The 25,911-nt window shown below is 37.4% G+C and overlaps 1 protein-coding gene across 1 annotated transcript in view; it reads left to right on the forward strand.

The window, feature by feature from the left end:
• The window catches only part of DOCK3 (dedicator of cytokinesis 3), a gene marked incomplete at both ends in the record, with an annotated part of 219,664 nt that overhangs the window by 177,582 nt on the left and 16,171 nt on the right, over positions 1-25,911 (forward strand). Inside the window, 14 exons of the mRNA XM_082321208.1 lie at positions 2,310-2,458; positions 5,044-5,129; positions 7,047-7,073; positions 7,194-7,289; positions 9,090-9,150; positions 9,629-9,722; positions 10,437-10,585; positions 15,528-15,614; positions 17,615-17,719; positions 21,148-21,289; positions 22,615-22,781; positions 23,336-23,422; positions 23,876-24,055; positions 25,037-25,120. Coding sequence (XP_082177334.1) covers positions 2,310-2,458; positions 5,044-5,129; positions 7,047-7,073; positions 7,194-7,289; positions 9,090-9,150; positions 9,629-9,722; positions 10,437-10,585; positions 15,528-15,614; positions 17,615-17,719; positions 21,148-21,289; positions 22,615-22,781; positions 23,336-23,422; positions 23,876-24,055; positions 25,037-25,120 — 1,514 coding nt within the window. The remainder of the gene's footprint in view (positions 1-2,309; positions 2,459-5,043; positions 5,130-7,046; positions 7,074-7,193; positions 7,290-9,089; positions 9,151-9,628; positions 9,723-10,436; positions 10,586-15,527; positions 15,615-17,614; positions 17,720-21,147; positions 21,290-22,614; positions 22,782-23,335; positions 23,423-23,875; positions 24,056-25,036; positions 25,121-25,911) is intronic.

Consider the following 25,911-nt stretch of genomic DNA (forward strand, 5'->3'; position numbering starts at 1 on the left):
CCAAAGTAACCCCGGCTTTCTGTTGGATATTTTGGGGGCTTTGGGGGGGTTTATTTACTATTTGTAGCATCATAGAATACTTAGTATCTCTTGAGAGTGGTAAAACCAGGAAGCACTCCTCCCACCAAAAACTCTCTTCTGCACTGTCTCATCATATTTTTTTTTATTTGAAATAATACGTTCCTATGAATTTGAACGCTTTCTTTTCAAATGTGATAGTGGCAGGTTTTGGTTGTTTTGATGCATCAGTGACAGTTTTTCTGTGTTTGGAAATATACAATCAGCTTTTTCTAATCCCTTCAACTGTGCTGCAGTCAGGTTCATATGGAGATACACTGTTACTCTCTGGCTTTTGTCTGCTCCATGGCTGTAAAGCAGAAATTTAAATTTTCACAGCTATAACCAACTTCATAATTTTGTAGATGATTCAAAAGCTAAAGTTGTCATGATTCAAAATTATAGAATCATAGAATTATTTAGGTTGGAAAAGACACTTAAGATCACCGAGTCCAACCATAAACCTAACGCTACCAAGTCCACCACTAAACCATAGCTATGTGTGTTTGATAATAAAGCCCAGAAGTGGCATATGGTAAAGCTTCTTTTTTAGTGTCTTCGGGTATGTAGTATGCATAACAAATTCTGTGTTACTACTTTAAAAAGGAAAAAAAAAAAAAAAAAAACAAAATGGAAAACCAAAACCCACAAAAGCCCTGTCCACAATAATGCAATGTTTGTGATAAAATTTCAACTTCTCCAATTCATTTGACCTTTTCCTGTATATTTTGATTAAGAAATTAAGCATGTTACAAAATGGGGAAAAATATATCTCGCCACAGGCCTCAAAAGGTAAATGGAGATTTTTCATCTAGGACTTGTGCTTTTAGAAGTGTGCTGCAGCAGTCTTGGGTTTAGGTAATTCAGAATTTTATTAATAGAAGAGCCAAATAACATCTGTACCGCATCAGAGCAAGTCCAGCTAGGCCAGTATTCTGTCTCCATCAGGGTCCAAAAATGAATACCTATGGAAATGTTTGAGGACAAAGGAAGCAAATAGAGATCACAAATAATACAAGGTTCTGAGAACAGGTAAATCATTAAGAGGGCAAAGGAATGATATAAATCAGATTGGATAACTTGATAATGTGGCTGCAAGAATATATTCAAGAAGCCAAATATGAACCTTTTATTTGTGGAAATATAGGTAGGAGTGCTATTCAAGAAGACAAAGACTACAAATGTATCATGCTGATAATCAGCTGAATGGGAGCTACCTGTAAAACGCCATGAGTAAAAAAGATACCATAATCTTTGAGAAAATATGTAAGAATCTTGAGTAAGAGAAGAGGGACAATATTACTGCCACAGTTTTTTCATAAGTGCACTTGATTCTAGAATAGTTTGCCTGGTCCTGCTTCCTATAGCTTAAAAAACAACAAGCAAACAAACAAACCCAAGACAAGTTGGACAGAGTTCAGAGAACAGTCAGGAAGATAACTACAGAAGTAAGAAAATGCCTTATTATAAAATACTGAATAAGCCTGATCCGTCTTGCACAACTAAGATGATACAGCCAGACTTGATCACAGTTTCTAAGCATCTGTGTGGAGAATAAAAGGCTCTCCAATATAACAGAGATCAAATAATCAGAAAATGATGCTAGACAAATTCAAATGAGAAGTGAGAAGCCACTTTTAGATGCAGATACAGATATTTATCACTGAATGTTGTTCCAAGTATGGCTATTTTGATTTATTCTCTGCGACTGCACAGTAAGCATGCCACAGAAGAGATCATTAGCAAAATGCCTTGGGTTTCTGTTGCTGAGAAGCAATGCAATTTGGTCCTAAGTCAAGGTCAGTTATGAAATTGAAACTTCCATAGCACTGAGGATGAAGATCTCTGTAGTTCTTTGAAATCTTATTATGTTCTATTAAATACTGTTGTTCTCACCAGCCCTTTCAAAATCTTTTTCTTCATAAATTAGAAGTATCTCTGGCCTCTTTTCTCCCTAGTTAGTATGTTTTAGTTTGGTTATTTTTGACAGTTTGAATTCCTTTGCAAGTAAAATGCACTGACAATTTTTGCTGAAGGCTTTCACAGTGAAATAAAAAATGCTCTTAGAGACTTTGCAAGGAATGGTGTAAAGCAAATATTGTTTTTCCAGTCCTTCCAGGAAAAGAATGTTTTTGCTTTTCTAATGCTCATGCCTACTACTTTGTATATGTCATTATTGCAAGGGTTCCCCATTTTCTCAGTGATAGATAACAAAGGCTTTTATTTAATTACAGTTGCTTTGTGTTGTACAGGTGAGCATAAGATTCACTTTATTCCGGGCATGATTGGCCCCTTTCTTGGTGTTACACTTGTTCCACAACCAGAAGTCCGGAATATCATGATCCCTATCTTCCATGACATGATGGACTGGGAGCAGAGAAAGAATGGCAACTTCAAACAGGTGAAGTCGCTTCCCAAGCATTTGTAGTATTATTCTTGCTCTGTCTATCTGCAGTGTCCAGCTGGAAGCAAGGAGTTTGCATCTGTTGATCCATTTCTGATTGTGAAGAAGATGTTGTCATGTAGATATATAAAAATAGAAAATTTGAAGCATAATTCACAAAACTATTACAAGACTCCCAAGATTATTTAAACAGTGGACTTTACAGCAAGCTACATTTCCCATGAACATAGAGAAGAGGAGCAATGTGTTCGGCACATTGGAGATGAGGAAGCGACAGGAATTTTGTTAGTGCTGGGCTCTCACTGCTCCCCTTGATTTCACTTAGATTATTAGTCAACTATTAAATGGGTCAGACTGAGAACCAAAAATGGAGATGTAAAGATTTAGCCAGTATTTGTGAAGACAGTCGTGTTTGATTCTTTGTCTTCAATTTCCAGCTAGAAAGCGGTATTGTATAATCAAATAATTATACCATGCTTTGAAACAGACTTTGTGACTGTATATTTTTTAAGAAATTGTAGCAGCTCTCCTGGAATGGTTATGCCCAACAACAGTTCTGTAGTTTCCACCAGCTGTGAGCTCTGATTGCGAAACAGGGAGAGTCGTCTTCATCATTTTGTTGCCCGGTCATGGTCAGAGAATTGCTTAAATTTTCCACTACAAAACAGATCCCTAAGGTGCAAAGTACTGATAATGAAGGATCGGTTTGGACTGGATCCTCAGTGCTTCATTGTTGTTGTGTTTGGGGCAATACTGGGGGCAAGTATCTGCACATAAGTGCTCTGAAATAGTAAATCCTTTCATTTAAATTATCATAACTCACGTGATTATTTATTATCCACAAACTCATTAAAATGCCAGATCTAATCTATCATTCCAGGAGAATAAAAGACCTCTTCCATAACCTGGCCTATTAAAGGCTGTGTGGAAAAGTATTACCAGGAGCTTATGTTTTTATTCCTCTTGAACTCCCTTGCTTATTACTATTATTTACTACTATTATTATTACAGTAGGATTTGATGATGGTCCTCTTTTTGCTTGTTTTAGCATAACAATAGAACAGTCCCTGCTCTGGCATTTACAGTTATAAGTACCTACAGTCGTCTTCAGGTTCCTGGACCTGTTTATACTTTCTGTATCAAGATGAACCCTTCATAATCTTCATAATCTTCATTTAATTTTTATACTCACTGTTGTATCCTAAACTAGAGCTCCAAGAATATTTCTTAAATTACCTGTGGAGCAAATTTCCATACTGTTTTATGAAGCATATATCGCAACTTTCTAAGATTAAAGACAGAATAATCATCTGTATTAGTGAGAATGAAATAAATAGTTCAATAGCACAAGATGTATTAAACCTTATTAACATTAGCCGCTGGAACCAGGACGTTGTTTATTGTCCAGTAGAATGCTAGATACCTGGACAGATGCATTACTGATTTCTGTCAAATCATTGTAGATCACAAGCAAAGAGAGGGTAGGGTTTTTTTAATTTTGAGCTTCTCTTTACTTTTTGAATGCTAAATTGGTTGTCAGAAAATACAAAAATCCTGGAAATTAATTTTCAAGCCCTTTTTTTATTTTCTTCAGTATCTCGTGTTTTAACAGGGTTATTTTTTCAGTGGTACTGGATAACAATGCAGTCTGATTCATGGACTAAATTAGGTCTCCCTTTAATGATTTCAGCAACAAGAGCACCAACTCCATTTTTGTGCCTCTCCTTCCTTGGCAATTTGGCAGCTGAAAAACAGAGAGAAACTCAAGACTATGCTTGTCTTTAAATAAAAACAAGCCATATTTCTACAAACAGTTTCAACCTTTAGGAACCTCTGTCTTCATTAGTACTGGAAGTGTGTTTTCTACAAGATTTCGAAGAGTACATGAAATTGTTTTGTTTAATGTTAGATACATTGATTTCTGCACTTGAATCAATTTTATGGGAATATCTGATATCAAACTTGATAATAGGACATATTAGACTGGGGAGAAACGAATACATATTCAAAACCTTTGTAAGGAAAGAGAAACGTAATGATACTGTTGTGGCCCTTTATATAAGTGTGAAAAGAAAATGCATCATATAATCATAGAGAGGCTTGACAAAACTAGGTTTAATGAACAAATAATCTTCCAATGTAATGATGCCTGGATGACTGGAAATCAATTACCTACCAGCAGAACCATCACAGCAGACCAGTGGCGATCACGCCATGAATTAGTTTCTCTGCATGGATATTCTATTACAGTACAGGATATAGTTTATCTGATATACTTGTTCACAGAAAGTGGTAAGAGAATAAACTTCAGAAATTCTGTGAAGAAGAAGCATTACCTCCCCTGAGATACTCATTTAGACCCTGATAAGCAAAAGGATAATTTAGTTTTAGTCCTCCTTTTTCACTGAAAAATGAGAAAAGTGTGTCCATTTAACTGAGCTGCAGAGAAATAAATCATTCACACACAGAAGTGGGCAGCCCCAGGGCATGAGAAATAAAATATTCTTCCCGTCTTCCTAGTGTTTGGAACTCTTGGCTTCTACATGAAGAGCTAATTTGTACCCAATCATTTCTTCATCCAGGTGGAAGCTGAGTTGATCGATAAGCTGGACAGTCTGGTATCCGAAGGAAAAGGTGATGAGAACTACAGGGAACTCTTCAGCCTGCTGTAAGCTATGCCCGTTTCTGCTCACTCTGTGTCGTGCGGGGTCATTGAAGGAGTCAAAGTAGTGATCTGTGCAGCCGCAGCTGCAGTGCTGATCCTCAGAGAAAGCAGCAAAGGGCTTTCTGGCAGGTTTTCATGACATGGCTCAGTGAAACAGAGACACGTCACTCTAATTCTGAAAAGGATATAAAAAGCTAAATTCTTCTTTGTCTTCTTTCTGTGAAATCTAATATAAGGCTGCACAGGTAAGTAGTTATCATCCTCCTATCAAAAATTGATTTGCTAGAGGAGCCAGTGCCTTTCTTTTTACATAGCAATAAGTGAAATCACGGCCTTAGGATTGTTTAGAGAAACAGTGTACTATCTAGCAAGTCAGGCCTTGTTAGAGCAAAAGAGATTTTCCTCAGCATTTTCCTGTGCTTCTTCCAATTTTTGAAGGTCATGTTTTGGTTGGCTCAGCAGTTGCAAGTTGCTTCCTCCAGAGTCCATCATGACACTGTATATCCACTCCCTTTCATACCAAAAATCCGTACTCATAAGGATAAACTTAAAGACTTTACATCTGACTTTCCACTTAGTTATCTTTGATTTCTGATGTCTCCAAATTTCATTTCCAGTGATCCTGGTTTATTTCAAAAGAACTTATTTCGAACTCTGAGAGTCCAGAGCAGTTAACCCTAAATCTTTTAATATTCCAGCGAGCCACAGAGATCATTAGCAGAATTGTAGCCATATATTCCAGACAATTTTATATGGCCCCCAATAGCATGCTGGCAGTTTGAGGCATAAACCTTTGTTTCACTAGAACCAATACTTGTATTTCTGAATTTACAATTGCGCATTCATTCATTTTCAAGATAGATAAGCCTGCCCATCCTATATGCTTATCCTTAGGAAGCATGTAAATGTATTCAGTTTTGATTTGTGTATATTCAGCCTTGGGAAGTCTGGCACACTGTGTACAGATAACAGAAGTCTATTTCAGGGCTAAGGGAAAGAAAATATCTATCCTTTTATTTATTTATTTATTTATTCACCTGGTAAGAGGAATATTGTTCATTTCCTTTGCTCCAGTTGAAGTCATTTGTTACCCAAAATGTTAAGAATTCAGGGACTGTAGCTTGTTACTTATTTTTAGATGTTAGTGAGTGGATGTATCACCAAGAAACACGGCCTGGAAGTCCAGCAATCTTGTAGTTTATATTTGCTACTGACTTTTCTGAGAACAATGTGAACTTTGAGGAAACAATTCCACAAAGTCAGTAAATGCTGTGTGAAATAAACAGTTGACCCGGAGTTCTACTGTCTCAGCTATACTGCTGAAATGTGAATTGGCTCCCTCACCTGGAAATCATTCCAGTACGGAAGAGTTTGCCTCTTCTGACGACATGTATGACACCCAACAGAATTTCTTTCCTCTTGCCAGTACAGAAGTGGCAAGTTCTTTGACTGGAGATCCAGTTTCAGGAAAGTAGCATGTAAATTTGCTTTCTTTTTTCATGTTTTAAATATGATTTCCAGTGTTCTTGCTCTAGCCTTCTCTCATCCTTCTCTCATCCTTCACAATGGTCTCAGTGAGATGCTTTGCTGTATTGTCTAGTTTGCTGAGCAGGAACAGATTGCCTTTAGTTATTTACAGTTTCAATAAATGGTGATTCAAGGTTGGTTGGTTGGTTACTAATTAGAGACAAAAATTTATGTAGGGATGAGCAAAGAAGAGGTATTTGCTGTAGGTTTAGACTCCCTTCCAACTTCTGGCTGCTGTTAGCAGTATTTAAGCTACAGGTAATAATGTGGGAATCAACTGTTGCCATGGGCATTGCTCTTTTTCCTATATTTTAAATAGCAATGTGAAGATATTTTTCCTTCTCCTGTCAATTCTGTAATTTCCTTGTCTTTGCTTCATGCTGCCTGGAGTAGAACCCAGCTCTTTGGGCCTTACCCCAGGTAAGATAGTAATTCTATGGATTTGTTTTATGACGGAGAAACGAAGTTGTCCACAGCTGTCTGCATGCACTATACCATTTCCCTGGAAGCTTCATCTGCTGTCTTTCCATCTCCAAACAGTTTGCTGGAGAAGATTGAGCAGGAAACATGGCGGGAGACTGGAATCTCTTTTGTTACATCAGTTACTCGTCTCATGGAGCGTCTGCTTGACTATAGGTATCTGGCAACAACAGTAATATACTCTAAGAAGTTTGTAAAGAGGTAGTACCAAATTTATTCAGGGAATATTTTTATTGTTTATCAAGCTGCATGCTTTCTCTGATGGCAAGTATTATTTATGTAAGCAAGCCTAACTCATTGCTGCTGGATTCTGAGCCAAAATCCTAAGTCCTTATCTCTAGAGCCCTAATTCTCGTTCTTGTTCGCTTGTTTGTTGTTTGATAACAGCAAAGATGAAAATTTTTAATTAGTAGTTTTGTACTAAGGTTTATTCAAATTGCCTAATGATTAATTCCTTCTATCATTGAAATTATCTCACCTAATTCAGTAAAATAGATGCTACATGCAAGAATGATCTCAAATGCCTTGCTGAACCAAGATGTGCTGAATGCCTCATCTAGACATGCAGGGTTGGAAAACTTCATCTGAGGAAGTCTGACATGTCAGCTGGTGACTCATGTGTGCAAGACTCCACTATAAATTAGGCATCCTTTGTTTAGTTTTAGACTGAAGTTTGCAGGACTACTGTGTCAATATAGCTGAGATTTGATTCAGTTAGAAGAAAATATTTTAATTTCATATATATATATATATGCACACACATACGTACACACACACACACACTCTCAGAGTTGTTTTTATGGAATGATAGACAATTTGAAACTATATAGAACTGCCTCAGATATTTCTATCTTTAGCCTACTGACAAGAGTTCACATAGTTTTTTCTTCTGCTGCTGCTCATTATAGGTGAAAACCGGTGACTAGGCTGGGGATTCTGCAATCCCAAATCCTTTTCTGTGCTTTTTAATTTGCTCTTTTTGTCATCCTTACCTTGTTTGATACAATATCCTGTTTGTTTCCTGACAACAGCTGCTGTATAACTACTGTGCAAGACCAGGTATCTGAGACACGTTTAAAGGGAACGCAAGAGAGCTGATTTTTTTTTTTTTTTTTTATGAAATTTGCTATCAACGCAACTTTGATACACAGATATACATTTAATTGAGGAACAAATACCAGGTTTTAATTGATTTTTTTAATACACAGTGATTTTTTTCATTCCCAGAGCAGAACAGAATAGGGAACTTCATCAGAATTTGAAAATACACAGGCATCTCTTGGAGTCCAGCTGCCAGTTAGTTGACACAGTAGTTCTCAAGACCGTTTGCTGTGTCACTGCTTTAAAAATTTCATCTCTTTTTCACAAATGAATGTGACTTTCTCAAGTCAAGATTAGTAATTCCTGATGCTTTTAACTTTTTGTACTGCTTGAATAGAAATAATTTCTAAAATATTCCAGAAACTAAAGATAAATTTTGTGATTTAACTTACCTATGAAAAAGTTAGTAATCTAGTTGAAATTGCTCAGGTTGTATCTTTCAGCATGCCAACGCTAAATTGAATAACTGAATTTATGAAAGCTAATCCTTTGACTAGGAAACCACTAAACATTTATATCTGGATAAATAATACTTTTTCACTTTTATAGTAGATCTTTCATTCACATTATTTTTGGCCAATATTATTTGATTTTTGTTCAGGTTCTTGTAATAAATGAAGTAGCAGTCATTTCAGGTGCTTGATCTCAGATGCAGGCATGTAAGAGGACACTCAGTTCTCATATCATTTAAGCCATAATATGGAAATTTTTCTTAGAGGAACTTCATAAAATAAAGTATATGATTAACTGTTGTTTGTGATCCAAGGAAACTCTGGAGGATAAGATAGCTTCCAATTTATTTTAAAAGGACTTTTTTTTGCAAATGTATGTTTCAACATTGCTTTGCTTTCTTAGGGACTGTATGAAAGGAGATGAAACAGAAAACAAGAAAATTGGCTGCACTGTTAACCTTATGGTAAAGATGTCTCCTTTATCTCTTTGTGATACTGTGCAATGTTGTCGAAACTGGGATGGGAAAGGCTGGGATAGGAATCTGTGTCAGGCTTCAGAATCCGAGCACTGGGATGACAGAACAGAAGGACAGGGATTGTGAGGATCCCCTGGAGGTCTCTGGTCCAACTCTGCTTAAAGCAGGGCCAAACAGGTCAGGTTCCTCAGGGCCTTGTCCAGCTGAGTTCTGAATATCCCTGTGACAGAGGTTCTACAACCTCTCTAGCCTTTTCTTTCAGCTTTTGACTACCTTAATTTTGAAAAAAAAATCATGACACAATAAAATTAGTGGGTTAAATCAGTGTGAACGTGAAAAGAATTACTACTTTTCTTTTACACTAATAATGTGTTCTCTTCTCAATACCTTTATACATACACGGATGCTGCTGATTGTCTTGAATGAAGGAAGAGTCTCAATAACAACTGTCTCTTTTCTTTCACAGAATTTCTATAAATCCGAAATTAACAAGGAAGAGATGTACATCCGCTATATCCACAAGCTGTGCGACATGCACTTACAGGCTGAGAACTATACAGGTTAGTAAGACATCATATGGAGTCTGCTTGAAATCCTGGTGAAAGTTTTTGACTCTCCCAATGTTATACTCTAACATTTGATTCATTCTTTTGGAAAAAAAATTGTATGGATCAGTTATGGCAGCTGGGAAGATAAGAAGCTGAGGTCCAACTCATTCCCTCAAGTCAAATAATGTATGTCTATGCCCACACAACCATACGACTATTCCATTACACTGCAAGTTTTACATTGAAGTGTTCTACGAGGAAGATTGATCAAAAAAATCACTACAGGGGAATCAAATTTAGAGGAAGATTAAAATCACAAAACCACCGTTATATTATCATTTGCCATATTTCCTTGCATTGTAGTATTTAGGGAGCACTTAGAAAGTGTATAGACTCTAATTCTGTGTTGTCCAAGCTCTGCTTACAGCTGCAGGCCCCAAATCTAGTTACGTATCAGAATATCTGACTGTGCATTTAAATCAAGTAGAGAGTAAAAAGAAACTTGACAGATTTGTACCTAAAAATCCGGTTCATAGGAATCAGTTTTCTGCTGCTATTTTAAGTAATTGAATAATTTAATGATCATATAAGACTTCAGAAGTTTTCCTCAAATTGTAAATCAGAAATTCCAGACTGTTTAAGCAGCAGGTCTAGTGACCTTTCAACCTATTGGCTATATTTATTTGTTGTCATTGATTCAGTGTTCAATAACTGCATTTCCAACAGAGGCTGCATTTACTTTGCTTTTGTACTGTGAGTTGCTTCAGTGGGAGGACAGACCTCTGAGAGAGTTCCTGCATTATCCATCTCAGTCAGAGTGGCAACGTAAGGAAGGTCTGTGCCGTAAGATTATCCATTACTTCAACAAAGGGAAGGTATGCCAACTTCTTCTCTCTTCCAGCAGCTTCCTTCCCTTTTCCTGACTTACTTGGGGCTTGCAAGCCTATCATCTCAGTTCAGTAGTCTGGAAGTAAATTTGTATCAAAAGGTTTTATAACTTGACAAATTGCTTCTTGGCTCTCTGGACAAAAAAACAGATGAGAAAATGGATACGGATATTTCATTATGCGTAACATTGGGAACTAGTTTAGGCAGGCCAACAGGAAAAACACCAAAACATTTTTATACCTTGAAACCAAACTGTGGATCACCTGATATGGCAGAAAGCTCTAAGTTCCTTAGCTTTTGGGGGGTGGGATTGCATTTTGTAGTTGTCTATGCAAATTTCTGTGTTATGACTCACTTCAGGACTTGCTTTGTTTCTAACCTATAGAAATAAATGGCAGGCAATGCACTGTAGGAGCCCTTTTATTAAAAAGACTTAAGTCTTTTCAGTGTCACTGTTATTTTAAAGTAGCTTTCAATTAAAGTGCAGTTCCATCCACTACACAAAAAGAAAATCAATACATTTCAATTTCACATATTTGGTATGTTTTTCCTACAATAATTTTTTTTTTTAATTACTGCAGGCGTAGCTGTTCTAGTCCCTTGTATCATAGCATTTTGGGAACATTTCAGAGGTGAACCTTAAAAGTGATATCATCTGTCAGAATATTTTCAAAGTTCTCCCTTCTGTAGAAAAATTCCTACAGCTTATATTATTGGAAGATAACATCTGTATGTGCGCCTCATTGTTGTTTTTGCCTGTGATGGCAATGACAGTGGCATTAAATACAAATGTAATTTCGTTCATATGGGGTTGCCATTCCAGAAAATTCTTTCCCAGCCCTGATAATGGAAAGTTGCATATGGCAGAGACATTCTCTACAGAACCTGCAAAAGGAAGTCAGATTCCTGTGTGTAGGAAGATATGGCCTGTTTATGAGGAAGTGATTAATTAAGAAGTATTTCTTTTTTTTTGGCCAGAATTATTCTTTCATAATAATATTGCCTACAGTTCTCTTTTTAGTTTCAGAAATTTTCAGGGTTCTTCAGACTGCACCTAAAAAAAATAAATTACTGACTTGTACAAATATTGCAGTACTGTACTGTCTGACTAGACAAAGATGATACAGAGACTAGGTAAAACAAATGAGCCTGTATTTTTGACAAAAAAGGCAATCCATATATGCACTGAAGAGGAGTAAAAACTTGATGGATGTAATTTTGCTATAAAACTCCTAACAGATTATAGAGTGTTAACCTCTTAAGGTTTTTTCCCCACTGGATGTTTTTGGAGTTACTTGACTTTGTTTTAATCCTCCTTTATTATAAATGGTAGCTGAATGACTAAATAATCCACTTAAGCAGTGTCTATGTCACTCAAACTGTGGAAATGAAAGATGCTAAGAAGCCAAATCCTCCTGCTGCTTTTCAGCACTCTTTCTGTTGCTGTGTAACAGGGAACAGCTCAGGGAATGGAAGAAACTTGCTTCCCTCAACTTGTTTCTGATAGTTTCTTTCTGCACTACCCTAACATGGTCCCTCCTCAGATCCTGAAGAGTAGAATTTGTTGTTCTGTGTCCTTCAGTTGCATTTCTAGAGTTAAGTGTCTCATGCTGCTCGTGGCATGTTCCACTAAGTAAGGGGGTCAAAGCAGCATGAAAAGGGCGTAAAAATTCTGCATTTGTTAATGGGAGAATTTTCTCAGCACAGGAATGGGGGAAAACTATGGCCACAAGACTGTCTTGCGAGTTTGGCATAAAGGGCATGCCAGTGGAGGGCACGGAGTGGTGGCATGGCCCATGGCAGGCCTGGAGCGCTGCGGTGGGGTGCAGAATTGAGTAACTCCCATTTTCAGTATTGTCAGTAGCAGCTCTGTGTTGGGAAGGAACGGGGTGTTCCAAAGCCCTTTTAGCCTTCACTCCGGTCGTGTGCTCCTTCCTGCTGATTTCTGCTATGCTTTGAATTGGTTTATGGCTCCGTCAGCAGTGTGTACATGTGCATAACTTTAAATGAAGATTTTTTTTTTTTTTTTTTTTTAACTCACAGTTATGATTTTGTCTGTTAAAACTCAAGGTTTTCTAGTTCAAGAAGACTGTGAATGGAACAGTTTGAACCCGATTAATCATGCTTCTGGACATCAATAGCTTGAAAACTACACAACCCTTTTCTGTCCAGTTCTCTGCCAGATTTTATTAACTAAAAATTCTGGCCAGCTCCCATCACAGCATCGCAGCATGTATTCTCCTTAGCACCAGCCAAGTGCTGTGAGAGACGCAAAGCTGTATTTCCAAAGCAGTTCATTTTTAGATCATGTGCTCCATACCCAACATTCGAACTAATTTCTCTTGTGCACCCTCATGTGAATCATATTTCCAAAAGAAATCTGCACATTGGGATGTGAGTACATAAAAGTTGCCATTCATAAATGTTGACTGTCTCTATCTGTGCTGCCTTCTCTGCAGTCAGTAACGCTCACCTGAGAGTTGCTGGTGCCATAGGAGAAAGCTGCAATAAATGTCATATGAATGTGTTTTTCAAGTGAAGGACATAACATAGAACATGCAAACAGATCAGACGTCAGCAAAAGAAAAAGCACTAATGAGGGAAATTAACAGTGGAGACATTAGGAAATTATTAGAAGGGAGAAAGAATGATGCTCTAGAGGGAAGTGACACTTGCATAGCACATGGAATTCATATTAAATTTCTACACTGTGAAGATGGTACTCATTAACATCACAGATTTTAAAACTGAGGATCCCAGTGACTCAGATACCCATTCATTCTCTTTTCCTTTCAAATAACTGCAAACTCTCTTTTTTCTCTAAGAAGTTACCCGTATATTGTGTTTCCTCGCTTCTCTATCTCATCTTTTATCTACAGAATATTCAGCTAGCACAGCAGAATTTCTCTGTGTGGAAATCTAACTGAAACAAAGAGAGAAAGCCTGAGTTGGGATGACAGGAAAAGTATCAGGGTACATGTAGAAGAGCTGGTATAAAGAGAAATAAGATATGGTTACATGTTGTTAATTTAATTCACATCAGAAAAGGAGCATGAAAAGGTTACATCTTTAGGATCACCTCAGGGGAAGACAGCAAGCTAGCTTTCTGCTGCTTATCCGGAAGACAGGTTAGAGAATTACGTAGGCTTTAGCCACAGCATCCCATTTGGAAGTGAGACTCTGCTCATGCTCTGTGTGACAAAAGCCATTTATTCCTGGCCAGATGTTTTAGAAGAGAGTTTTCCATTCTTTCAAGTAAATATAGATCAGCTAAGGACTGAAAATCTATGTATAATATCTCTGTAAAGAATGTTGAAACCTATAAAAAATGCAATGGTGTTTGTGTTTTCAAATATGAACACTTAACTGGTTAATGGTGTTGATCGAATTCAGTGTATCAGTTTGTATTCCATGGACTTTGATAACCCACAGCAAAAATCCTGTATATTTGAGATCACAAAAACCTGAGTAATATTCTGAGTAGTCAAGTAACTGGTCTTTCAGTTCATTTCCTATTGTATGTATTGTATTTATCTAAATAAATCTCAGGCTTCCCATCATCCCAAACTCCTAATACTATCAGAATATCCAAACTGATTCTGAAAGAATCTTTTATTTAGCAAGTTCTTATGTAAGTTTTTGCAATTAACTGAAGCTAAAGAAATGTAGGATCATAATTTTTGCCTTTTTAGTTCTTACAACTATCCCTTTTAATAAAAAAGTTCTTACACTTATTGGTTTTGCTGTTCGGAGAAAAAAAGCTTTGCTGTTAAGGATAAGAGAACAGACACTACAAATATGTGTGCATAAAGGGAAGCATTGTAAAGTACCTAATACACTAAATCAAACAGTGTAGATACTCTCTTTTTTAAGTGAAGGTACCTGTAACCAGAAAAACTATTTCCATATTAAGTGCTAATATTTTACGTAATTACTGTTAATTGCTGTTACCAATCATTTACAATATTGCTATTAATATTCTTAAAACTTAAGGTGATAGTCTAACTCCCACATTAATTTTGTTTTCACTACAACAGAGTCCCAGTTAAAACAACTGGCAAGTTAGCCCAGTAATGCATAAAAGTTAATCCAATAAAGGTTCAACTGAGACTTTGGTGTTCTAGATCCTTTACATAAGTATGGTAAGAAAGAGTCATTCCCCCAAAAGGCTTCCAATCTATGCAGGTAAAAGATGATGGGAGAGGAAATTTCAGTTCAAGGGTGTAAAATGAGCACTCTAAAAAGCTAAGTGAGGTAACAGGAGAGTCTTTCTTGCAATGTGGGCATGCCCACACTCAGTCTCTTTCTTCCTTACCTCAGAGGGTGATGAGTATGGTGTGCTAGAAAAGATTTATTGTATGCAGACTGTAAGTTGAAGAAATGAGTTTTGCTTTCGGTTCTGAATATGGATATTCACTCAGTGCAATAATGCAGGTCAGTTCTGAGGATGTTTTGTCTCTGTATTTGAGTGTTTCCCATTGCTTGACAGTTTCGTGCTTTCAGTAGGAAGTAGCAGCCCTGGGAAGGGGAGTGCTTTGCTGGGGAGCTAAGCCCTAACTCTTCACTCCAGGGAGTTTTAGTGCAGAAAGCAAAGGAGATACTGGGGGTGGGCTGAAGGAGTGTCTAACAAGAAGACAAATTGTTAGTTGTATGCTCTTTCTCCAAATAAGTTCCCAGTCTCATGAGTGAACTGTCAGTAACAAGCAGTATGTGTGTGTAATTTCAATGGAACATATGCCTCTGTTACCATCTTGAGGAAGGAATTAATCTGATATTTAATGGAAACTGTTTCATCACATTGCATTTTCACATCTAATCCCTGGCATTTCATACCAAATGAGTTCCCAAAACTGAGTTTCCATATTCTTCTCAGCTGAGTTGGCAATAACATTCTGTTTGCTGTGAGTGTGATTTGCTTTGGTTTCGCAGAGCTGGGAGTTTGGAATCCCGCTGTGCAGAGAACTGGCCATACAGTACGAAAGTCTCTATGATTATCAGAGCCTCAGCTGGATTCGGGTAAGTAGCAGCAGTTGCTCTCCTTGCAGACTCTCATGTCATTCCCTAGGGAATTTTGCTCTTCTGTCAGAACGTTCTGAATTTAAAAAATACTACTATTCCCTATACAGTTCCACGGATTTACATTGATTCTTTTCCCGTTGATTCATTTTGATGACTTGTAGATCCACTGAAGTAATTCCTAAGTCTGCTAGCAGTAAACTTCCATGGGTATATGGAGACAGCACACACATAGGAGCTGGGCTTGCTATTGCAATTGCATGTTTATATACTTTTTTTTTGCACAAAATATCTTTTTTTTTTTTTAATTATATATTGATATTTCATTTTAATTCCAAAAATAGCAAGGACAGCTTGTGCCTCAGTTGACATAAGAGGAACAAGAAACAATGGAGAAGTCCAACGTTTTTGGCATTCTTGTCAATTTACAAGAATCCAGTCCTCCGGTAAAACCAAACACATGATGAAATCAGGGCACATTTGCAGCATTGTGCTTTAATCAGAAAAAGTCGAAGTTCTGGTTGTTATTTAAAAGCTTTATGAATGTGAAAATAGTTAATCTGCTTTTGTCCCCTCGGGTAGCATGCATATATCCAAATTTAAGATTTATGCTATGTGGATGTATTCTTATACACAGTGGTTTAAATTCTCTTTAAAAGTCAGATATATTCTGACTGATATATTTGAAGATATCTGTCTAACTAGGTCTCACGAACTGCACTTTTGAAGAACCTGTTTTCTTCAAAGTGGCCCTAAAGAGAGTACGGGTGACCATCTTGGTTGTGCACTTGCTTATTGCAGACATCTAAAACAGAGCAGTGTGAAAATTTATCCTGGTGTACAGGAAATACCATATCGGTAAAGTGATCATGAATGATGAGTAAACAAACTAAATTAAAGGCTTAGTGAAGTCGTGCATCAAGATTTTGTTTCCTAAAACATCAGTAAATTAGCTATTCTTGCTGCCTCTTTATTATTTGGATTTAATCAGCTGGCAGGTGAAGAGCATCTCAGCTGATCAGTATAACCAGTTCGCCTCATCCTTTCGCTCACCTGTGTGTGATCTGTTTTCTGTTCAAGTTTCCTAAATCTGTGTTGACCTGAACTGACTTACATTTCTCCCCACTGTAAAGAGTTTTCCTCTATGCCATTCACATCATTCAACACATTCCTTCATTCTTCCTGCAATGACTTTGGGACCTTCTCCATTTCAGAAAAGGAGTTAATATTAATATGTGTGGGAACCGAGAACAAAACCTTGATGCAATATTCTAAGTCGAAGTGGCTGTTAGGGTTCCCTGCAGTGGAAGCAATGATGTCAAGCTGATTCTGCTCTTTAAAAAGCTATCTTTTTGCTATAGTGAAATTCCTGTGAGCCTTTCAGCTGAGATTCAGTTTGGCAAGGGGTCTTGAAATCCCACTCTTGATATAAATGCTAGCACAGTGCCACAAAACTAATAATTGGAACTAGAGAAAAGTCATTTTACTTTTTCCAAACCCCCTTTTTCTTCCATGTTAAACCTACCGGTGCACAGAGCTGTAAAAGATTTAATTTTGTTTCATCCTTTTTCATGCCCCTCAACTCAATTAAGGCAAACCCAATTGAATTGATATAATTTTCCAGACAGTGGTATAGATTTTGAGCTGTAGGAGAGAATAGGACACTGTGGGCCAGGCAACGTAGATCTTAATCTCAGCTTTGCCATTAATTCTGCAATGCAAAGAAAATTACATGCAAGACCTGTTTAATATAAAATGAGATACAACAGAAAAATTTTCATATGTCATCTCCAAAAATGTAAAATGAGTATGATGATACTATAGTCTGTTCCACCATGTAGACTGTTCAATTAATAATTTTTATCTTTAAAAGAATTTCAGTCTTTTCATAAAAAAATGTGGGGGCAAAAGAGTAATGTGCTATTTCAATGTGTCTTGAGATTCTAAAGTTTTACGTGCAGCTTTAAGGGTCTTACAGCAGCTATCTTTTTCCTTCACAGAAAATGGAAGCTACCTATTACGATAATATCATGGAACAGCAGCGCTTAGAACCTGAGTTCTTCAGAGTTGGCTTTTATGGTCGGAAATTCCCGTTTTTCCTGCGGGTAAGCCAGACTTATACAAAATATGACAAAGTGACCAGGCTCAAAGTAGCAGTTCAGGCTTTGTATTTTTGTTGTGGAGATATGATGTCTGCCATTCAGCTTATTTTTTTATGCCTGCACAAGTAGAAACAGCTTTCTGGCTGAACTGAAGGATGCGGTCCATTGGGAACGTTCTTAGGAACAGAGATCAGAAATTTGACTCATGCCTATGTGTATTTTTGACGATCTGCAGATGCAGCACAAATTGCCTCTATATTAAGCAAAACGCTGTATTGCAGCAATGTGGGGTCATTACTCAACTAATTTTCATCATCTCAAATTATCACGCTTTAAAAAGTCTCACATGACAGAATGATTCTAATACCAGACTGATGATTCTCTTATGCTATCTACAAGCAAAAATTCCCTCTCTCTTCAACAAAAAGCTTAGCAGCTTCTCTGGACATGTCCTCACTTTGAGCTTATTGTCTGCTGGTGTATACAGGATCAGCTGGGTCTGCAATCCGTTTAAAAAGTGAAATTATCTTCTTTTCCTAATGAGGAATCAAACTTAAAATGGATACTTGTTCATACGGTGTCTTGTTGCTAGTTGAGAGCAAGGAAGGAATATAATCTGACAACTGCTGTAAGAGCTGTCTGAAAATCGATGGTAGATGCCATCTAGCTTGACAGGACAAGCTAACTTGAAGCGTGCTTTCAAGGACTGGAGGTGCATGTTTAGTGTTCTCTTTAAAGAAATGGTTTGACAAGAGATGGCACCACTCTTGAGTTGTACAGTAAGAAGCTACAAAAAGCCAAACTGTGTACCATTTTGAAAACTGCACTCTTAAATTTCCCTCTGATTACTAAGTATTTTTTTTTAACTAGGATTTAAACATTAGTGTTTCATTACAGTCTTTTATGGAAACACGGGCCGGGGAAGTAAAGGCAAGTTGGAGTTAATCAAGGTGACAATAACAGTGGCTTCGTGTTACTCAAAGGTGAAGCTGAACAGTGCCATAACGTAGCAGCCTGAATCATGTGTGTAGAAGACACCTGCAGAGGAATCTGAGGAAATGACAAGCATTGTAGTACGAAGCAGTAGCCACCCTTTCATGGAAACTGACAATTTCCTTTTTTATATCTGACAACAGATGTTTCAGAAAATGAATGACAGCAAAGTCATTATGGCACATAAGCGTTCCTACATTTGAAGTAATATCAGTGAATCTAGCTTATCTTCTTGTATTATGGATCCTACAGTTTTGTCTTGGATCCTGCATGGCCTATGTGTTCAACACTGCGTGAGTTTTCAGTGCACAGCACTTACTCTTTGCAAAATGGCGTAACAATATGGATACTTGGCTGGAGACATTAACAGCGAACATGAGCGTACATAATTATAATCCTTGTTAATTCTGCAATTATATTTGGTAGCAGTACTTCTGATAGCAGATTACTAATGTAGCAATCTCATTAAAAGTCATCCTCCTCCTTTCTCTCTCTAATGATCCATACAGCATACACATTGCGAAGCACAGACTAAGCCCATTAGCAATCACATCAGCATGGATCACACTGTAAAGAGATTGGAAGCAGCTATTCTAGAGAAGAAAAAGATTTACATGGATTTAAAATTTTCAAATGGATATGGGAGTGATTTCAAGTGATCAAATAACTCCATGCCCTTTTCTCATTTATTTTTCTATTGCTGTATAGCTTAAGACAGAAAATAACCGCTTTTTTCTACATCTTTGATTTTGAAGACCCTTTGTCTAGAAAAGTCACTGATCATTCACTCCATGAATTCTGCGTCTATTTCTAGCCCTCCTACATAAGTAAATTAAAACTGTCTATGTCTTCCACCTACCAGAAGTTCAAGTAAGGCCTGACAAGCCATGTTCTGAGATCTTGTGTTGGCATCTGTCTGAAAAGTCTATTAAATTTAGCTTTGAGGTGTTTTCAGGGCATTATTTTTAGAATCACAGTAACTTTATTTATAGGCTTACAGTTTTCTGGATTGCTGCAATCAAAAGCTAAAATAGAGAATGCAGTAAGTGTCATGAAGAGATTCACCTTCAAACATGGACTGAATCCAAATTTAATAATAGCTGCAAAGTTTGGGCATTACAGACTGAACTGTCAAGATTCATCATGCAATTTTTCTCCCAGTTATTGGTTGCTGTGACTGATGCATACAAAGTGACATGTGTCACAGCTGGAACATGAGATCTGTTCCATAAAGTTGAAATGCAAAGCCAAAGATAACTGGCTGTGTTTTATGATCGGGTTTTGCTGTTTTCTCTTTGATTTTGCTGCAAGATCAAGAACTGCTCAGTCAGAACCCTTTTCCAGAGCAATTAACGAAACATTATTTCATATACTGCAGCTTCTAAATGCAAGAAATAGAAGGGGGTGAACTGTTCTTGTTTGAAATACTTTGTTTTATGAAGGTGAAAGATCTCCCTTTACTTCTAGTTAGTATGTGTATGAGAGTTAAAACTACCAGAATTAGAGAATTTGCCTTCTTTGATTGGTCTTGCATCAGGAGACATTAACACCAATCAAAATTGTGTTTTGTGATAATACGGTTAAGACACTGGAATACAATCTTTATGATACTAAGAACTTTAGAAATCCTGTATCTTGCTGTTCAAAGTTTTGAGATGGCTCAAAAAGCAGAACGCTGCACAAGTGGTTTACTGCCTCAAGAGGCATATCTAAATTCAAGCTTTCCATTAGTAGCAGAAACAAAATTCTGTTCATCAAGAGGAAAGTGCTTTTAGGGCTGAAGTGGCCACTGAGAATTCTTGGTAGGGCTTTTCCATATTGCTCCACTATAGACAGGGGGGTTCCTGAGGATGTATTGTTCAACATGATCAGAGGTGGATTGTATGGCTATGAAAATACAGCAATGATTAAACAATTCTTTTTGGGAACAGTTTGTTACGACTTCTCTCTAAGGATAACTGATAAATTGATAAACATGTATCTCCCTCTGCTGTGAAATCCTCAGGACTTTTATCCATCTGGTGTAAACTGTATTTGACAGCAGCTTTCCCAGCTGAGCTGGTGACTTAGTCTTAAGTTTTGGTTGATATGTTTCAGTATAGTCCAATTAAAAAATAGTCCCTTTTCAGTTGTCTGAAAGGCAAATTAGAAAAGACAACAGGACTGAATGCTACATATGTACGGATCAGTGGCATCTTTGTGTTGAGAGATCAGTGGAGTAGTCTACTTATTCATCACTTCTTGATGAAATACACTGTACAGAAAAAGGAAGGAATAAAATATATCAGCTGTGTTAAATGCACATTTTAGTCTCACATTAACATGTTGACATTGTCATTTATCTTTGGTTTGGAAGCAGTAAAATTTAAAATGAGATAAAAGCCAACAGAATGTAACTTACTTTTAGGAAGACTAATTTATGCTTGTCCTTCTTGCAGAACAAAGAATATGTGTGTCGGGGCCACGACTATGAGAGGCTGGAAGCCTTCCAGCAGAGGATGCTGAGTGAGTTCCCACAAGCCATTGCAATGCAGCATCCAAACCACCCAGATGACTCTATATTGCAGTGTGATGCCCAGTGTATCCTTCAGTGAAAGGGCAAACTATGATCAGAACAACTGTGGTACAGGACAGAGGAGGAAGGTATTGAAAAGGTCATCAACTTGGATACCTCAGTTCCTAAGTGGCTTAGGTAGAGCTGGCTATGGACAAAACCATACACCTCTCTACAGTAGACATTAACTGGTTCATTGCACTATGTAGAGAACTGTCACTTTTTATTCAGGGAGTAATGGAGGTCATACTCAATGTGTAAGGGAAATAGCTGTGCTTGGTCACATCTGCTTGGTCACAACCATGTTTTAACCTTTACCAACAGCATTGCCATAATGCATGTTTTGTGTCATTAAAAGTATTCCCGATACCTTCTTTTGGAGAACATTTTGTTGGGAACAGATCTTAATTCCAAAGTGTTATTTTCCATTATGTATATTTTTCACATCATTACTACTTTTTGCAGTCTCCCTTCCTTTTAAGCTGCTGAACTCTTTTATACCTAAGGCTTTGAATCTCATTCTTCTCATTGGTAATCTGTATTGTGATTTGATGCAACCAATACAACACTATGTACATTTAAGGACTGAACCACATAACATTTAATGGGTCTGCAGAGAATTTTGGAGATTTTAGTCATGAGAACACCACTGTTTGGCTTGCGTGACAACAGCAGGGATATTGCGCAGGACTTCAACCATAAGGATGTTGTCAGCAAGTGGAATCTCCTGAAATTGGTTGGTGTTTCCCACTTGTCTTTCATAACACATGCTTTTCACTCTTCATTGCTGTATAACACTGATGCTTTCATAGACAGAGGGGTTGTTCATATGTGTATTTTGGTTGGTTTGTTCATGCTTGCAGAGATCTTGTCTGTAACACTGAGGTTAAATCAGTTTAATTAAACTGGACTGTAAATTGATGAAATTAGGACAACTTTGGTTTGTAGACAAAGCTGAAGTATCTAAGGCGAAATTTATCAAAGGTAAATATTAGATATTTAGGTACCTAAATACATCAAGATCTACTAAAGTGCCTGCACAAATGAGGCACCTAGCTCTAATTAAAACTAATAGGAACTGGATATTTTCCCTGCTATAGATATTTTGGATGTCTTACTACATACTCATCCTCAGGTATCTTCCTCTTTGGTTAATCAGGCTGTGAGGTACTATAACTGTAGACTGTCCTAGTAGTTCTAGTCTAGTGTTCTGTTGTTTCACCTGCAAAAGAAGAGTGTTAGAAACAAAGAGGAGCATGGCTTTCTGAATTCACCATCCTGTTTATTTCCACAGTAGAGATAGCCTTCCTGTTTGATGTCCCGTAGCTTTCTTTGACTACATAATTTACAGATTTACAGATCTATGCAGTGACTCCCATCCCAGACAATATAGATGTGCTGCAAATGGACCGTGTCCCTGATCGCATAAAGAGCTTTTACCGAGTCAACAACATCCGGAAATTCCGCTATGACAGGCCTTTCCACAAAGGCCCAAAGGACAAGGAGAATGAATTTAAGGTAGTAGTGGTGAATAAGCAGTGTTTAAGTGTTAATCTCTTCAAGGTGAATACCGTCTTACTATTTCACGCCGATATAGCCTTTCAAGTAATCCTGATTTGATGGCCAAAGATACTGTGGTAACTCAAGTAACAAGTAGCTGTTGAGTCTGGTGATTACACACCTGACCCGATTAAAGCATTGTCCAGTTTAAAGGTGAGTTATTTTAATGCCAGGAGAGATGCACTTTGAAGCAAGGATGGGTGGGGTTTTTTGTTTGGCTGGAATTTTTTTCTCACTGCCCTATATGTCCACAATGTCTTCCTGGTTCCCATGACAGAATTGGTGGTCAACCTTTAAAAATTAATAGAAATGTTGAATGTGTTGCTTTAGAGCATACTGAATTCTGGTTTTGTTTTTCAAGTGACTTTCAGCATGACGTTCTGCAAAGTAGGTTAATGCTCAGGTGGTTAATATATTCTTTTCTGAACTTTACACCCTTAGCACCTGTAGTAAGAGTACAGATGATGTGATTGTGATGCACTGCGTACCTCATCCTCAATTACTCTTTGCAGAGCTTGTGGATTGAACGTACCACTCTGACCCTGACTCACAGTTTGCCTGGGATCTCTCGTTGGTTTGAAGTCGAGAGAAGAGAACTGGTAACATTCATAGTTCCTGTAATTGGGGTTTGAAATTATGTTACTGAGGACATGGGATGGGCAACTTAAAACTCCTTTGGCTGAAATCTTGCAGTTTAAAATGATGAAGTTTACCAATGATTAAGTATGTCCTTTTTCCATCACTTAGTCTAAATAATTGCTGAATATAACCAGAGGAATTATGTGAGGGAACATGACACTATAATGGAGACAGTGCCAAAAAGATGGAATAATCGCATTGTTGCTATGTCTTCAGTATACAGAAAGTTTTTTGCAACTCAGTGACCCAAAATACAGCATTGCTAACAGTAAAGTTTGTTAATGTAGCTAATTTTCTAGAAAGCAGTAAAAACTAAGAAAGATCACTGAACAATCCTATCATTTCATTACAAGGAAGATAATAAATCTCAGTGAAGTGTCCATGGAATTAAAGTATATTTTATTGCCTTTGAGGTTGAAGTAAGTCCTTTGGAAAACGCCATTCAAGTGGTTGAGAACAAAAACCAGGAGCTGAGAACACTGATCAGCCAGTACCAGCATAAACAAATGCATGGTAACATTAATCTTCTCAGCATGTGTCTGAATGGAGTGATTGATGCAGCTGTTAATGGGGGAATTGCACGATACCAGGAGGTAAGCCAGGCTCTGCTTCTGAAATTAGCATCATCTTTTTTCAATTTTATTTCTATTTCTCTTTCAAAGAGAGTATGACTTAATAAGATAAGACATTTTCATGCATATTATCTCAATATGAGGTTAAAACCCCTACTTGGTTATTCTGCATCAGTGCTTGCATAGCCACACGTCAGCAGGAGGATCCAAAGGTGGAGTTGGGATATCGCATTGAAGTAGGTACGGCTGACAGTGGGGTTTCTCAAGAATGAAACTTGGCTTATCTGGAAATCCTGACTTGGCAGGTAAAAGAGTGAAGATTTTTTTCATACTGCTTACATTATAAATCCATTTTGCAATAGAGGCAGTGGGACTCATAGTAATTGAGACTGATTGGGCTTGTAATCAGGAAAAGCCGCTAATTCGTGCTACTCAACCATTATCTTTGCTAGCCTAATTTCAGACTCACTGTAACCCTAAAATGATCATATATGCAGTATGTTATCTGGCACAATCTTTGGCAAGCTGTTACTTAAATTCTGCACAGCAAAAGGTAAGTCTAGGGTGAAATACTGCAAAGTGGCAGCAGTGGTCCAGGGGTGTGGGACATGTCTTCCCTAGGGAGCTGTGAAGAGAACACTCTTTCTGCTTTACATTAGTTACCACTTTACTCACTTAATTACTTTAACTTTAGCCAGTTATGTGAAAGAAACTATATGAAATACAAATAACTGGATGATACAAGGCTTACTGGTATTGCTCATCACTATCACATGGGGAAACTTGGTCGGATTCATGAATCAACAGAATCATCAAGGTTGCTAAAACTGTACTGCAGCTCTACCTGGATCCCAGAGTGCTAAAAGCAATAGAATTGAGCTGCTGCTGTTAGCTTCATATATTTAGTTTTCCTAAGATTTTTGGACATTGTCCTCTCATCCTTTGACAGCAAGTCACAATGAAATATCTTCCAGTAAGCAGAAGGCTTTTTTTTTTCTACAGGCCTTTTTTGATAAAGATTATATCACAAAGCACCCTGGAGATGCAGAGAAGATCACACAGCTCAAGGAACTCATGCAGGAGCAGGTACTGGTTTTCAGATGCATTCAGAAACAAAAAAATTTGGTACAGGAGATCTAAAGTACATTTAAACAAAAAAGAGGGGGGAGATGCCCAAGGAGTTTATGAACAAGCCATTCACCTTATGGGACATGAGGTGAAGCTCAGCTAAAAGTACATGAATTTTGTTGTCTCCACTTATTATCCAGTGGACATCTTGCCACGTTTCAAGCCTGCCATTCATTTCTTCAACAAATTACTTAACTGCATTTCAGATTTCCCATCTGTAAAATAAAGATAATGCTTATCTCCCTTCAACCCTCATAAGGATGTCTGAAGATTAATTAGTTATTGTTTGTACAGACTTTGGATCATGTAGGGAATTATATACATCTTAAGCCTGCTATCATTACTATTTTCTTTCATCTGAGACCTTATATAATATCATTCAATCACTAATATTATACGTTTGACCTTTGAAAAAGTGACCTTTTAAAATAAACAATGAGCAACAGAAAGAGTGACTATGCATGCCACGCTGCCACTGTTCAGCTCAATTATCAGAAACTCCTTTTAGAAATCTCTGTTGGCAACTTTGACCCCTTCTCTGACACCGGGTGGAAGGAATTTTCTTTATCACAAGGAATTATCTGTGTGAGGACATAATGCCATTCACTCTGGAGAGAGAATCAATCTGGTAATTTTTTACAGTTCTCTCTTAACAAAAGTAATCCAACATGACACAAATGTACTTGTCTCACACGTAAAGTGCTTGTTGATGTAATATGAACTTGCCAGGCCTCCTAGGCTTCCTTAAT

Source organism: Platalea leucorodia (genome assembly GCF_965183815.1).
Source record: "Platalea leucorodia genome assembly, chromosome: 9".
Lineage (NCBI taxonomy): Eukaryota > Metazoa > Chordata > Aves > Pelecaniformes > Threskiornithidae > Platalea > Platalea leucorodia.